This window comes from Ceratotherium simum, chromosome 16 (assembly GCF_057802395.1).
Source record: "Ceratotherium simum simum isolate JZ-2026a chromosome 16, ASM5780239v1, whole genome shotgun sequence".
In the NCBI taxonomy this organism is placed as follows: Eukaryota; Metazoa; Chordata; class Mammalia; order Perissodactyla; family Rhinocerotidae; genus Ceratotherium; species Ceratotherium simum.
Window position 1 is genome coordinate 26,789,300 of NC_141915.1, and position 13,165 is coordinate 26,802,464.

The 13,165-nt window shown below is 33.5% G+C and overlaps 1 protein-coding gene across 7 annotated transcripts in view; it reads left to right on the top strand.

Moving 5' to 3' along the window:
• BCAS3 (BCAS3 microtubule associated cell migration factor) overlaps positions 1-13,165 on the top strand; it is a 562,723-nt gene that overhangs the window by 164,889 nt on the left and 384,669 nt on the right. For all 7 annotated transcript variants that reach the window (XM_014790917.2, XM_004434813.3, XM_014790915.2 and 4 more), the window contains exon 13: positions 8,935-9,028. In XM_014790917.2, coding sequence (XP_014646403.1) covers positions 8,935-9,028 — 94 coding nt within the window. The remainder of the gene's footprint in view (positions 1-8,934; positions 9,029-13,165) is intronic.

A 13,165-nucleotide genomic window follows, 5' to 3' on the forward strand; every position in this document is an offset into this window, starting at 1 on the left:
CGTTCAACCATTCACCCTTTGAATGACATTTGAGTTGTTTCTAGCATTTTGCTGTTGCGCATAGAGCTGCTATGAACATTTGTGTAAAGGCTTTTGTGTGATTTGTATAGAGTTTTCATTTCTGTATATTAAATGCCCAAGAGTGATTGATGAGTTTTGTAAGTGTACATTTAGTTTTGTCAGCAACTGCTCAGTTATTTTCCAGAGGGACTGTACTGTTTTACATTCCCTCCAGTAATGTATGATAGGCAGCAGATTTCTCATCAGAATCTGTGTGATATGGCGGAAGTGGTACAACATCTTTATAATAGTGAAATAAAAGAACTGTTAAACCTAACCTCCATATTTAATGAAAAGATCTTTCAGGAATGAAGGGGAAATAAAGACATTCTTTTAAAAAGGGGAAACTAAGAGAAATTTGTCACTTGCAGATCTACTCTTAAAGAATGGCTAAATAAAGTTTTCTAAAAAAAATTATAACAAAAGAAGGCTTGGAACTTCAGAAAGTGGAGAACAATGGAATGGGTAAAAATAAAAGTATATATATTATTCTTCTCATGAGTTTTATAAACTATAGTGGTTGAGGCAAAAATTATAACATCATCTGATATGATGATCAACATATGTATAAGAAGTATTTAAGATTTATATTTTAAAAAAGGGGGAAGTAAATTAAACTTAATAAAAATTTAACAATTTTGTGCTACATATTGCACCATCAAGAAAGTTTAAAGACAACCCACTAAAGGGGAGAAAATATTTGGAAATTATATTTTTGATAAGAGACTGGTATCAAGGATATAGAAAGAACTCCTACAGCTGAATAATAAAAACATAATTTTAAATTGAGTAAATGATTTGAATAGACATTTTTCCAAAAAAGATATACCAATGGCCAGTAAGCAGAAATGAGAGCCCTCATACACTGCTGGTGGGAATGTAAAATTGTGCAGCTGCTCTGGAAGGAGTTACCATATGACTCAGCGATTTATCTCCTAGGTATATACCCAAAAGAAATGAAAATACGTGTTCACATTAAAACTTGTACGTGAATGTGCATAGCAGCATTATTCATAACAGCCAAAAAGTAGGAGTAACCCAAATATGCATCAACTGATCAATGGATAGATAAATAAAATGAGGTCTATACATACAATGTAATAATATTTAGCAATAAAAAGAAATGAAGTGCTGATTCGTGCTACGATATGGATGAACCTTGAAAATATTATACATAGTGAAAGAAGCCAGAACGAACACATAGTGTATGATTCTATTTATACGAAATGTCCAGAATAGGCAAATCTATAGAAGAGAAAATAGATTATTGATTGCTTAGGGCTGGGAGTTTGGAGAGAATGGGGACATGGAAGATGCCTGTTAATGGTTTTGGAGTTTCTTTTGGGTGATGAAAATCTTCTAAATTTCATTGTGGTGATGGTTGCACAACTCTGTAAATATACCATATATCCTAAAGAAGACCCTTGGTATATTTAGCAAAGTTGGCTTAACACACTTTCCCAGAGACTCCTCCTAAAAGACTTCTTTTCTTTTTCTTGTTTTTCTTACCTAACATTTTTGAAAGTCAAATGGAACAATGAAAAAGAAAGTTGAGAAAAATAACTTATAATGCATGTTTTCCCCCCAAGTGTAGTAAAATATATGTAACATAAAATTTGCCATTTAGCCATTTTCAAGTTTACAATTCAGTGGCATGAAGTACATTCACAGTGTTGTACAGCCATCACTATTATCCATGTCTTTTTCATCATCTATACCCATTATGCAATAACTCCATATCCCCCTTTCCCACAGTCCCTGGTGACCACCATTCTAATTTCTGTCTCCAATAGATTGCCCATAATTAAAGACACACAATACAAACTGTTGGAAAAGATGTGGAGAAATTGGAAATCTTATATTTTACTGATGGAAATATAAAATGATATAGATACTTTGGAAAACAGTTTGTCAGTTTCTTAAAAAGTTCAGCATACATTTACCATATGACTGAGCAAATCCACTTTTAGGTATCTCTCCATGAGAAATAAAAACATGTTCACAAAAAATATGTGTATGTGGATATTCATAACAGCACTGTGCATAGTAACGATCAACTGGAAATAATCCAAATTGCCAAGAATTGGTGGGCAAACTCAGATGTTGTGATACCTCCATACAATGGAATATAACTCAGCAATATAAAGAAATGAATGGTATCTGAAACATGGTTGAACTAAAAAAATTATATAAATGAAAGAAAATAGAAGATAAATTGCATGATTTATTTATTTGAGAAATTTCCAAAATATTTAGAAAAGGTAAAAGCGATAGAATATACATTAGGGATTGCTTGGGGCTTGGGGTTGGAGATCTACTGTAAAGTTATCATGAAGAAATTTATGGAGTAATGGAAGTATTCTAAGTCTAGAATATGGTAATGGTTACACAACTGTATAAATTCACTAAGCTTTATCCACTTACATATTTAAAATGGGTTATTTGTATGTATAAACTTACTGATGATTGGGGAATGACTCTCAACTGTGGTGAAGTGAAGAGGTAAGCAAATCCTCTCCCTAGAAAATAAGTACATTACTGGACAGAATTTTCAAAAATAACTCTTTGGGGACTCTGGAAATTGACCAAAAGCTAAGAATGAAGTGATAAGCATGTATTCATGAAAAGATGCTGGAACTTGGATAACAAGAATAGGAGACCATGACCTTCTTGCCTGAGGCTGCTCTACTTGGTAGGTGATGAATAGAGATAATGTACAGCTCTGGTAGCCTGAGGTTGCAGTTCAGTTTGGGGCCAATTTGAAGAACAGAGAGGAATAATATTGATGAAATATAAACAGAGCCTCAGAGACCTTTGGGACAACATGAGGAATATCAACATATGTGTAATTAGAATCTCAGAAAGAGAGGTGAGGAAGGGGCAGAAAATATTTGAAGAAATAAAATACATAAATATGATCTTTCTCTTCCTTTTAATTTCTTTAAAAGGTAGAAGATTGTTTTAGGGAATATAGCATGTTTCTCAGTTGGTTACACATATGACAACAATAGCACAAAGGAAAGGGGAGGAAAGGCTGCTATATTGGAGCAAGGAGCTATAATTTATTGCAATTAAGTCTGGAATTAACCTGTAATCTTATAATCTATACAGCACCTTGTAACCTATACATCAACCACTAAGAAATTACTCTAAAAAATTAACAGGAATTAAAATAGTAACATTAAAAATAATGGTTTAACACAAAAGAAGAGGATCAGAGGAACAATAAATACCTGAGACATAAAAGTAAATAGCAAAACGGCAGACCTAAATCCAATTATGTGCATAATCATAAACTATAAATGCACTCAAATTAAAAGATAGTGATTGTCAGATCAGAATCACTTTAGATTCAAAGACATAATTCGTTGACGTAAAAGGATGGAAGAAATATACCATGCAAACAATAACCATAATAGAATTGGAGTGGCTATGTTAATATCAGACGAAAGACTTTGTCAAGAAATATTGTCAGAGAAAAGGAGGGACATTTAATAATGATAAGAGGGTCAATGTAATAGGTAGATAAAACAATTCTTTATGTATAAACACATAACAGCATAGCCCAACAAATATTAAGCAAAATCTGACAGATTGAAAGGAGAAATTATAGCTAACATATACAGCTTGGTATTTAAATGCTGTGCTTTCAATAATTGATAGAAAAACTAGACAGAGAATTTGTAAAGATATAGAAGAATTGATTAACACTATCAACCAGCATGATCTAACACTCCCCCAAAAACCTGCAGAATTCACATTCTTTTCAAGAACATCTGTAACATTCTCCAAGATAGACCATATGATTGGCCATAAAACAAATCTAGATAACTTTAAAAGGATTAAAATCATGCAAAGTATGTGAACAATGGAAATCAATAACAGAATGAAATTATGGAAATCTCCAAATATTGGGAAATAAAACAACACAACTCATGGGTCAGAGAAAGAATCTTAAGGAAATTAGAAAATATTTTGAATAGAATGAAATTAAGAATGGAGCATATCAGAATTTATGAAGTACAGTTATGGTATTGCATTGAGGGAAATTTATAGCTTTAAATGCTTATAGTAGTAAAGAAAAGTGGTCTGAAATTAATAATCTTAGCTTTTCTCTTAAGAGATTAGAAAAAGAGCCAATTATAACCAAAGCAAGACAAATGAAGTAAATAATAAAGATATGAACAGAAGTTGACAAAATAGCAAACATTGAAATATTGGGGGAAATCCAAAATTGGTTCTTTGAAGAGATTAACAAAATTGATAAATCTGATCGTATAGCAAATGGAATTGTTTTCTTAATTTTCTTTTTGAATTGGTCATTGTTAGTGTATAGAAATGAAACTGATTTTTGAGTGTTGATTTTGTATCCTGCAACTTTGATGAATTCATTTATTAGTTCTAACTCTTTTTTTGTGTGTGGAATCTTTAGGGTCTTCTGTAAGATCATGTTATCTGTGAACTTAGGTAATTTTGCTTCTTTTCCAATTTGTATGCCTCTTATTTCTTTTTTGTGTGTAGATGCTATGGTTAGACCTTCCAGTACTATGTTGATAGTGCTGAGAGTGGGCATCCTTGCCTTCTTACTGATCCTAGAGGAAAACCTTTGTGTCTTTCCCCATTGTGTATTATGTTAGCTTTGGATTTTGCATATATGATTTTTATTATATTGAGTTAGTTTTCTTGTATTCCTAGTTTGTTGAGTGTTTTTATCATGAAAGTTGTTGAATTTTGTCAAATGCTTTTTCTGCGTTGATTGAGATAATCATGTGGTTTTTGTCCTTCAGTTTGTTAATGTGGTGAATTACATTAATTGATTTTTGTATGTTGAACCATCCTTACATTCCAAGTATAAATCCCACTTGGTCATGGTATATGACCTTTTAAGGTGTTGTTGAATTTAGTTTGCTCTTTTTTTTGTTTTGGATTTTTGCATCAATATTCAACAGGGATATTGATCTGCAGTTTTCATTTTGTGTTTCTGTGGTTTTGTCTCAGGGCAAGGAGGACCTCATAAAATAAATTTGGGAGTGTTTCCTTTTCTTTGTTTATTTGGAGGATTTTGAGGGTTGGTGTTAATTCTTCTTTAAATGTTTGGTAGACTTCTCCAGTGAAGCCATCTAGTCCTTGGCTTTTCTTTATTGAGAGGTTTTTGATTACTGCTTCAATATCCTCACTAGTTATATAGTTCTGTTCAGATTCTTTATTTCTGAATGATTCAGTCTTGGTAGGTTATATGTTTCTAGGAATTTATCCATTTCTTCTAGGTTTTCAAATTTTTTGGTGTGTAATTGTTCATAAAAGTACCTTATAATCCTTTTTATTTCTGTGACATCAATTATAATGGCTCCTCTTTCATTTCTTTTTTTTTTTTAAGATTTGATTTGTTTATTTATTTATTTTCCCCCCCAAAGCCCCAGTAGATAGTTGTATGTCATAGCTGCACATCCTTCTAGTTGCTGTATGTGGGACGCGGCCTCAGCATGGTCGGAGAAGTGCTGCATCGGTGCGTGCCCGGGATCCGAACCCGGGCCGCCAGCAGCAGAGCGCAAGCACTTAACCGCTAAGCCATGGGGCCGACCCTCCTCTTTCATTTCTAATTTTAGCTATTTGAGTTTTCTCTCTTTTTTTGTTAGTCTAATTAAGGGTTTTTGATATTGTTGGTCTTTTTTTTGTAAAACGAACTCTTAGGAATAAATTTAGCCAAGGAGTTGAAAGACTTATACACTGAAAACTATCAAACATTGCTAAGGGAAGTCAAAGAAGGTACAGATAAATGGAAAGACATCTCGTGCTATATTTTAAGACTTAATGTTGTTAAAATAGCCATGCCACTCAAAGTGATGTACACATCAAATGCAATCTCCATCAAAATCCCAATGAAATAGAAAAAACCCATCCTAAAATTCTTAGGGAATCTGCAGGAACCCTGAAAAGCCAAAACAATCTTGAGAAAGAACATGATCAGAGCACTCACACTTCCTGATTTCAAATCACACTACAAAGCAATGGTAATTAAGATGATGTGCATAAATATGTAGACCAATGGAACGAAATAGAGAGTGTAGGAATAAATCCATGCATATATGGCCAAAAGATTGTCGACAAAGGTGCCAACACTACACAATGGGGAAAGGACAATCTCTTCAACAAATAGCATTGGCAAAACTGGATAGCCACATGCAAAAGAATGAAATTAGGCCCTTACCTCACACCATATCCAAAAATTAATTCAAATGGATTGTTGACCTAACCATAAGACCTAAAACTATTAAACTCCTAGAAGAAAACATAGGAGAAAAGCTTCAGGATATTGGATTGGGCAATGATTTCTTGGATATAATGCCAAAAGCACAGGTAACAAAATAAAAAAACAGACCAATGGAACTACATCAAACTTAAAATCTTCTGTGTGTCAAAGGGAACAATCAACAGAGTGAAAAGGCAACCAACAGAGTGGGAAAATATAATTGTAAATAATATATCTGATAAGGAGTTAATATATAGTATATATAAGGAATTTCTACAACTTGACAACAAAAAAATAACTCAATTAACAAATGGGCATAGGACTTGAATAGACATTTCTCCAGAGAAGATGTAGAGATGGCCAATAAGCATTTAAAAAGATGCTGAATATCATTAATCATTAGGGAATTGCAAATCAAAAGCACAATGAGATATCACCTCCCACCTATCAGGGTGACCACTATCAAAAGAACAGAAAATAGTGTGGTGGTGATGATGTGGAGAAGTTGGAACCCTTGTATCTATTTAGTGGGAATGTAAAATGATGCAGCCATTATGGAAACCAGTATGAAAGTTCCTCAAAAAATTAAAAATATAATTACCATGTGATCCAGCAATCCCACTTCTAGGTTTAAATGCAAAAGAATTCAAAGCAGGATCTCAAAGAGATATTTACATACCCATGTTCATTGCAGCATTATTCACAATATCTAGGAGGTGGAAGCAATCTAAATGTCCATCATTAGATGAATGGATAAAGAAAAATGTGGTATATACATACAATGTAATAATAATATATAGCCTTAAAAAAGAGGGAAATTGTGCACATGTTACATCATGGATGAACCTTGAGGACATTGTGCTAAGGGAAATAAGTCAGAAAATGACAAATACTATATTCTTCCACTTATTTTGACTATCGAAAGTAGTCAAAATCATAGAAACAGAAAGTAGAGAGGTGGTTACCAAGGGCTGGGGGGAGGCAAAAGGAAGAATTAATGTTTAGTGGGTATAGAGTTTTAATGTTGCAAGATGAAAAAGTTCTAGAAATCTGTTACACATCAATGTGGATATACTTAATAGTACTGAATTGAACACTTAAAAATGGTGAGATGGTAATAAAAAACAATCTAGGGCCGGCTCCGTGGCTTAGCGGTTAAGGGCGTGCGCTCTGATGCTGGCGGCCCGGGTTCGGATCCCGGGCGCGCCCCAAGGCACCACTTCTCCGTCCAACGCGAGGCCGAGTCCCACGTACAGCAACTAGAAGGATGTGAACCTATGACATACAACTGTCTACTGGGGCTTTGGGGGGAAAAAAATGAATAAATAAAATCTTAAAAAAAAAAAAAAACAAAACAATCTACACACAAGAAAATTGATAAATCTGTAGCTTGACTAAATTACAGGTTCGTGCCAGAGGAATAAGGCAAGAAAATTAAAGCTTTAAGATAGGAAAGGATGACAAATCAGCTATTTTTATAGAGTGAATGGTTGTAACAGTTATAGTACTATATAAAATCATTGAATTGTAAACATAAAATAGGTGACCTGTATGGTATGTAAATTATACCTCTGTAAATCTTTCACACTAAAAGAAAAATTAACATTGCCCATGTAGGACTATTTCCTGGGTTACTTCGGATTAAATTCTTTATGTCTCAATATCGTGATCCAATATTGATGTAGTAGGTTTGGAACATTACGTATGTAAAACTTTTTTGTTTCTTGAGTTAATTACTTGCTTTGTAAAATAAATACATGTTAATTTAAAACTTTTTTCCCCTAAGAATCATTGAACAGTGCACTCACAGTGGGAAAATTGTGTGGAGTGTAAACTATATTTCACTATGCTGATAAGAAAATTAATGGGAATAAATTAGAGATGCAAAACGCCCTGTTCTAATATACTTCTGCTTTTATGACTTGGTAATATTTTCAAAGAAGTGATGTGTCCATCTAAAAACTATGAGTTAAAGACCACAACTTTTTTTTTTTTATTGATGTTTTAATGGTTTTTAACATGGTGAAATTTTGGGTTGTACATTTTTGTTTGTCCATCACCATATATATGACTCCCTTCACCCCTTGTGCCCACCCCCCACCCCCACTGCCCCTGGTAACCGCAGTACAGTTTTAAAGACCACAACTTTTGTACTTCAAGTAAAAACTTTGTGGGTAATTCCTCTAATACATCGCTTTTTATTTGTGTTTAACTTATGTTGTTTTCCCCTGTTCTGTTCTAATCATGGGCAAGAATTTTCCAGCAGGCCATAACACAATAAGAACTGTATGTTCCTGTCATTGGATAAAACTCTACATAGCTGATTTTATAGTTGCTTTTTTTTGTTTCTGAACCTACACTTTAAGAAATTATTATCTCTATCATCTACAGTCAAGTCAACCAACTGTTTTTAGAGTTTATATGATTGATCTGCTGGGGTATATATGTTTGTTTTCCTCATTCCTTACATGGCATTCTCACCTTATATTGACAAGAATAATCTTCCAGTGTAGTGGAAGCATGTTATTTGGTCAGGAATATTGTGGTGTAGCAGTGTATATCTTCAGCTCAGTAATTGGAGAGTAAAGATTTAACTTCCATTTGCCTTCTTTCTTTTTGTAAAGGTGCTTCTGAGCGAGGATTCTGACAGTGATGGTATCGTGGCCCACTTCCCTGCGCATGAAAAACCAGTGTGTTGTATGGCTTTTAATACAAGTGGTACGTCCTTTTTTTTTTTTTTTGCCATTTTTGTCATGGGTTTTCCAACAGATTTTTTTGGAAATGGAGAATAAAAACTATGGAATCTGACCTTTTATATGTGCCAGTGTATATCAGAAAAGTAAGTAGTTTTCAGTAAGTGGTTGTTGAATGAATGAATTTATAAAAATTCGGAAACCCTCTAAATATTAGTTTTACTCTCAATAAAGTGGTGATTGAATAGCAGCAATAGGTAAACAGTGCTGTTGAGTTGCATTAATTTCTGTATTATAATTAAGCCAAGAATTTCAGTATTCCAAACTACATATTAATGTAAGTGAACGCCATTTTCTTTGTAACTTCAAGTTTCTCTTACATTTGTAGCATTTTATAAACTAGTTTACTTGTATTTTTCTCTTTTTTTGGTGGTGGTTTTTGTTTTTTTGGTTGTTCTTAAGGCATTTGATAAGGAGAGACATTATAGCAAGGTGGAATGCCCCATTAGTTTTCATTTTTTCTCCAAACTTTTTATTATGAAAAGTTTCAAACATAAAAGATTTAAGGGCCGGCCTGGTGGCATAGTGGTTAAGTTCACACGTTCCACTTCAGTGGCCCAGGGTTCGCCGGTTCGGATTCTAGGCACGGACCTACTCACTGCTCATCAAGCCATGCTGAGGCAGTGTCCTGCATAGAAGAACTAGAAGGACCTACAACTAGGATATACAATTATGTACTAGGGGTCTTTGGGGAGAAAAAAGGATTAAAAAAAACAAAAAAAAGAGGAAGATTGGCAACAGATGTTAGCTCAGGGCCAATCTGCCTCAAAAAAAAAAAATAAAAAAAATATTTGAAAGATAGTATAGTAATGACTCATATACCACCACCTCAAGCAGGTGTTCACATTTTAATATATATTACATATATATATAGGTATAGGTGTGTGGATTTTGCTGAACCATTTGAATGTAAGTTCCATATGTGATGACATTTCACCCACTACAAATTAACCATCCATTTCCTAAGAATAAAGACCTTCACCTACGTAACCAAATACATTGTAGTAAAGAAAATTAACACATTATATTATCTAATATCCAAGCCATTATTTAAAATTGCCCAATTGCCTCAAAAATGTGTTTTCTAACTGCTTCAAACCATGTCTAATTAAAGTTTCCTTGTTACATTTTATGTCTCTTTAGTTCCTTTTAATCCAACTTATTATGACTTCCAACTTTTCTTTTTTGCAGTGTCCTGACCAGTTATCTTGCACCAAATGCACCAAATTCTGCATTTGTCATATTTTTTCACTATAATAATGTTTTTCTTTATTCCCTAAAGAGGCTTTTAAATACATTCAGGCTAAGGATTTTTTTTTAACTTCATAGGTCTTGCTGTCTACCTCATTTCATCCTAGCAGGAGACACGTTATTTCAGGTTGTCTTGCAATTTATGATACTGTGTTGGATAACCTGGATAAATTAGTGACTCGTCAGTTGTCTACATATTGGAAATAGGTTTTTCTTGTGGAGATTAGCAAGTAATCTGCAGTGTGTTATTTTGGCCTCATTTCTGAAACAAGTTTTTACTTAATGGTTTTATTACATTGAAGGCTGCAGAATGGTGGTTTTCTAGTTCTGTGTTTTCTGCATTGATTAACTGCTATTCTTCTATAAAAAGAGTTTTTCTCTCATGAGCCAGGACTGAGCCACAGTTCTCTTATATGTAAAAGACAGGATAAATGCTTAATTTTTATCTTTAATTACCAATTTTCATAGTTAGGAGTTGGTTTAATACTTCCAGTGGTGGACTTCCACTCCAGTGGAGTTATTTTTAAAATACTTTGTCTCTAAATAAAAGATAAAATTTCTCTTTTGCTTTCAGAGCTGAAATAGTCCTCATAATCTTAGAATCTTTTCAGATCTTATCTCTTTGGTTGATGGGTCTAAAGAGACTGCCATTTTTATCTTACCCTCCAGAAATGATCCTATTAGTTAAAATTGATAGAAAGACCCATCTTTTTTCCCTTTTTTTCATTTCAAATAAAGAATGATGGTAAGAGTATAATATAGAGTACTTTGAATAATCTTCCTTCTAATATCTTAATTAGTCATTTCTTGATAGAGAGGAAGATTTTTATAGTGGCTGTTGATCAGTAGGATTGATTTAATTAATGAAGACAAAGATTTATTGAAATGCTCTGAAAGTTGTGGGAATTAAGTTAAATTTGAAGAAAGAGTCTGGAAGTTATGTCACTTACAGCGCTTCATTTGGAGTAACCAGTATGACTCATTTTGATAGTCCATCTGTTATGTCAAATCTCCTTTGTATTAATGTTTATTTCATATTACCATAGTTAGAGTGCTTCAGACATTGGGAACTGTATTTTTTCCTGTCTATGACTTTCCATTATAATAAGAACAAGTTATATAACTTAAAAAATGTTGTAGTTTTTTCTGTCATTGTCCAGCAATTAGTTCTAGAGAACCATAGTCTTCTATGGTTTCATAATTTTGATCTACATTTGCCATTTGATTTCTGTTTAAACTCCCAAATTTGTTTTTATATTTATACCTACATTTTTGTGTTCCTAGATCACTAGTTATGATATAATTTGTCTTTCAGTAATCATTTCTTTAAATATTTATTTGCTTAGCTAACCTTTGAGTTCCGGTTTACGTTTGAGTTCACTCTTGGTGTTGTACATTCTATGGGTTTTGACAAATGTGTAATGATATATATCTACCATTATAGTACTATACAGAATAGTTTTACTGCCCTAAAAATCCCTTTTGCTCTGCCTGTTCATTCCTTCCTCTTTCAACCCCTGACAACCACTGATCTTGTTACTGTTTCCATAGTTTCAGTTTTTCCAGAATGTTGTATAGTTGGAATCTTATGGTATATAGCCATTTCAGATTGGCTTCTTTCACTTACTAATATGCATTTAAGTCTCCTCCGTTTCTTTTCATGCCTTGACTGCTCTTTTTTTTTTTTATTGCTGAATAATATTCCATTGTATGGACATACCATATTTATTCTCTATCTGTATGTCTTCTTTGTTGAGGTGTCTGTTCAGCTCTTTTGTCTATTTTGTTGTTGTTGAGTTTTAAGATTTTTTTGTATATTTTGGATAACAGTCCTGTATCAGATATGTGTTTTGTAAATATTTTCTCCCAGTCTGTGACTTGTCTTCTCATTCTCTTGAAAGTGTTTCTGAAGTCAGATCAGAAATATTTAATTTTAATGAAGTCCAACTTACCAGTTATTTCTTTAATGGATCTTTCCTTTGGTGTGTATGTAACATATGACATTCTTCTACTGTCATATTCTTAATTCAAACTCATGCTGAATCTTATAATTTCTCAGAGGGAAGATCATTTTATGAGAACTATTTTATGAGTTTTAGAATCCTTTACATTTCTTCTTGAATCTAAGACAAGGCTTCTTAAACTGTGTCCAAGATCTGGGAGGTCCATGGATGGAATTCAGAGAGTATGTGAACTTACAAAGGAAAAAAATTACATTCTTTATTTTTTCTAATCTTTAATGAAAATTTCCTTCTCATGAATATGTACAGTAAACCATTGAAATATTAGCTGTACCTGTGAGTTTGTGAGCAATAAAAATAATAATAATAAAAATAATAATTTTCACATTATTTCTGTTATTTCTAAAATTGTCTAAATATTCTTTTTTTTTAATTTTTTTTGTGAGGAAGATCAGCCCTGAGCTAACATCCATCCTAGTCCTCCTCTTTTTGCTGAGGAAGACTGGCTCTGAGCTCACATCTATTGCCAATCCTCCTCCTTTTTTTTTTTTTCTCCCCAAAGCCCCAGTAGATAGTTGTATGTCATAGTTGCACATCCTGCTAGTTGCTGTATGTGGGATGCGGCCTCAGCGTGGCCGGACAAGCGGTGCGTCGGTGCGCGCCTGGGATCTGAACCCCAGGCCGCCAGTAGCGGAGCATGCGCACTTAACCGCTAAGCCATGGGACCGGCCCTAAATATTCTTATGGTTCAAAATTATGGTAGAGCCCATATTTTAATATATTAACAAAAAGCACATATTTTAATATATTAACAAAAAGTACGTACACTAAAAGACTAAGTATTTTACTTTGTCTTTTAAAAAATGTTATTCTGGGCCGGCCTCGTGGCT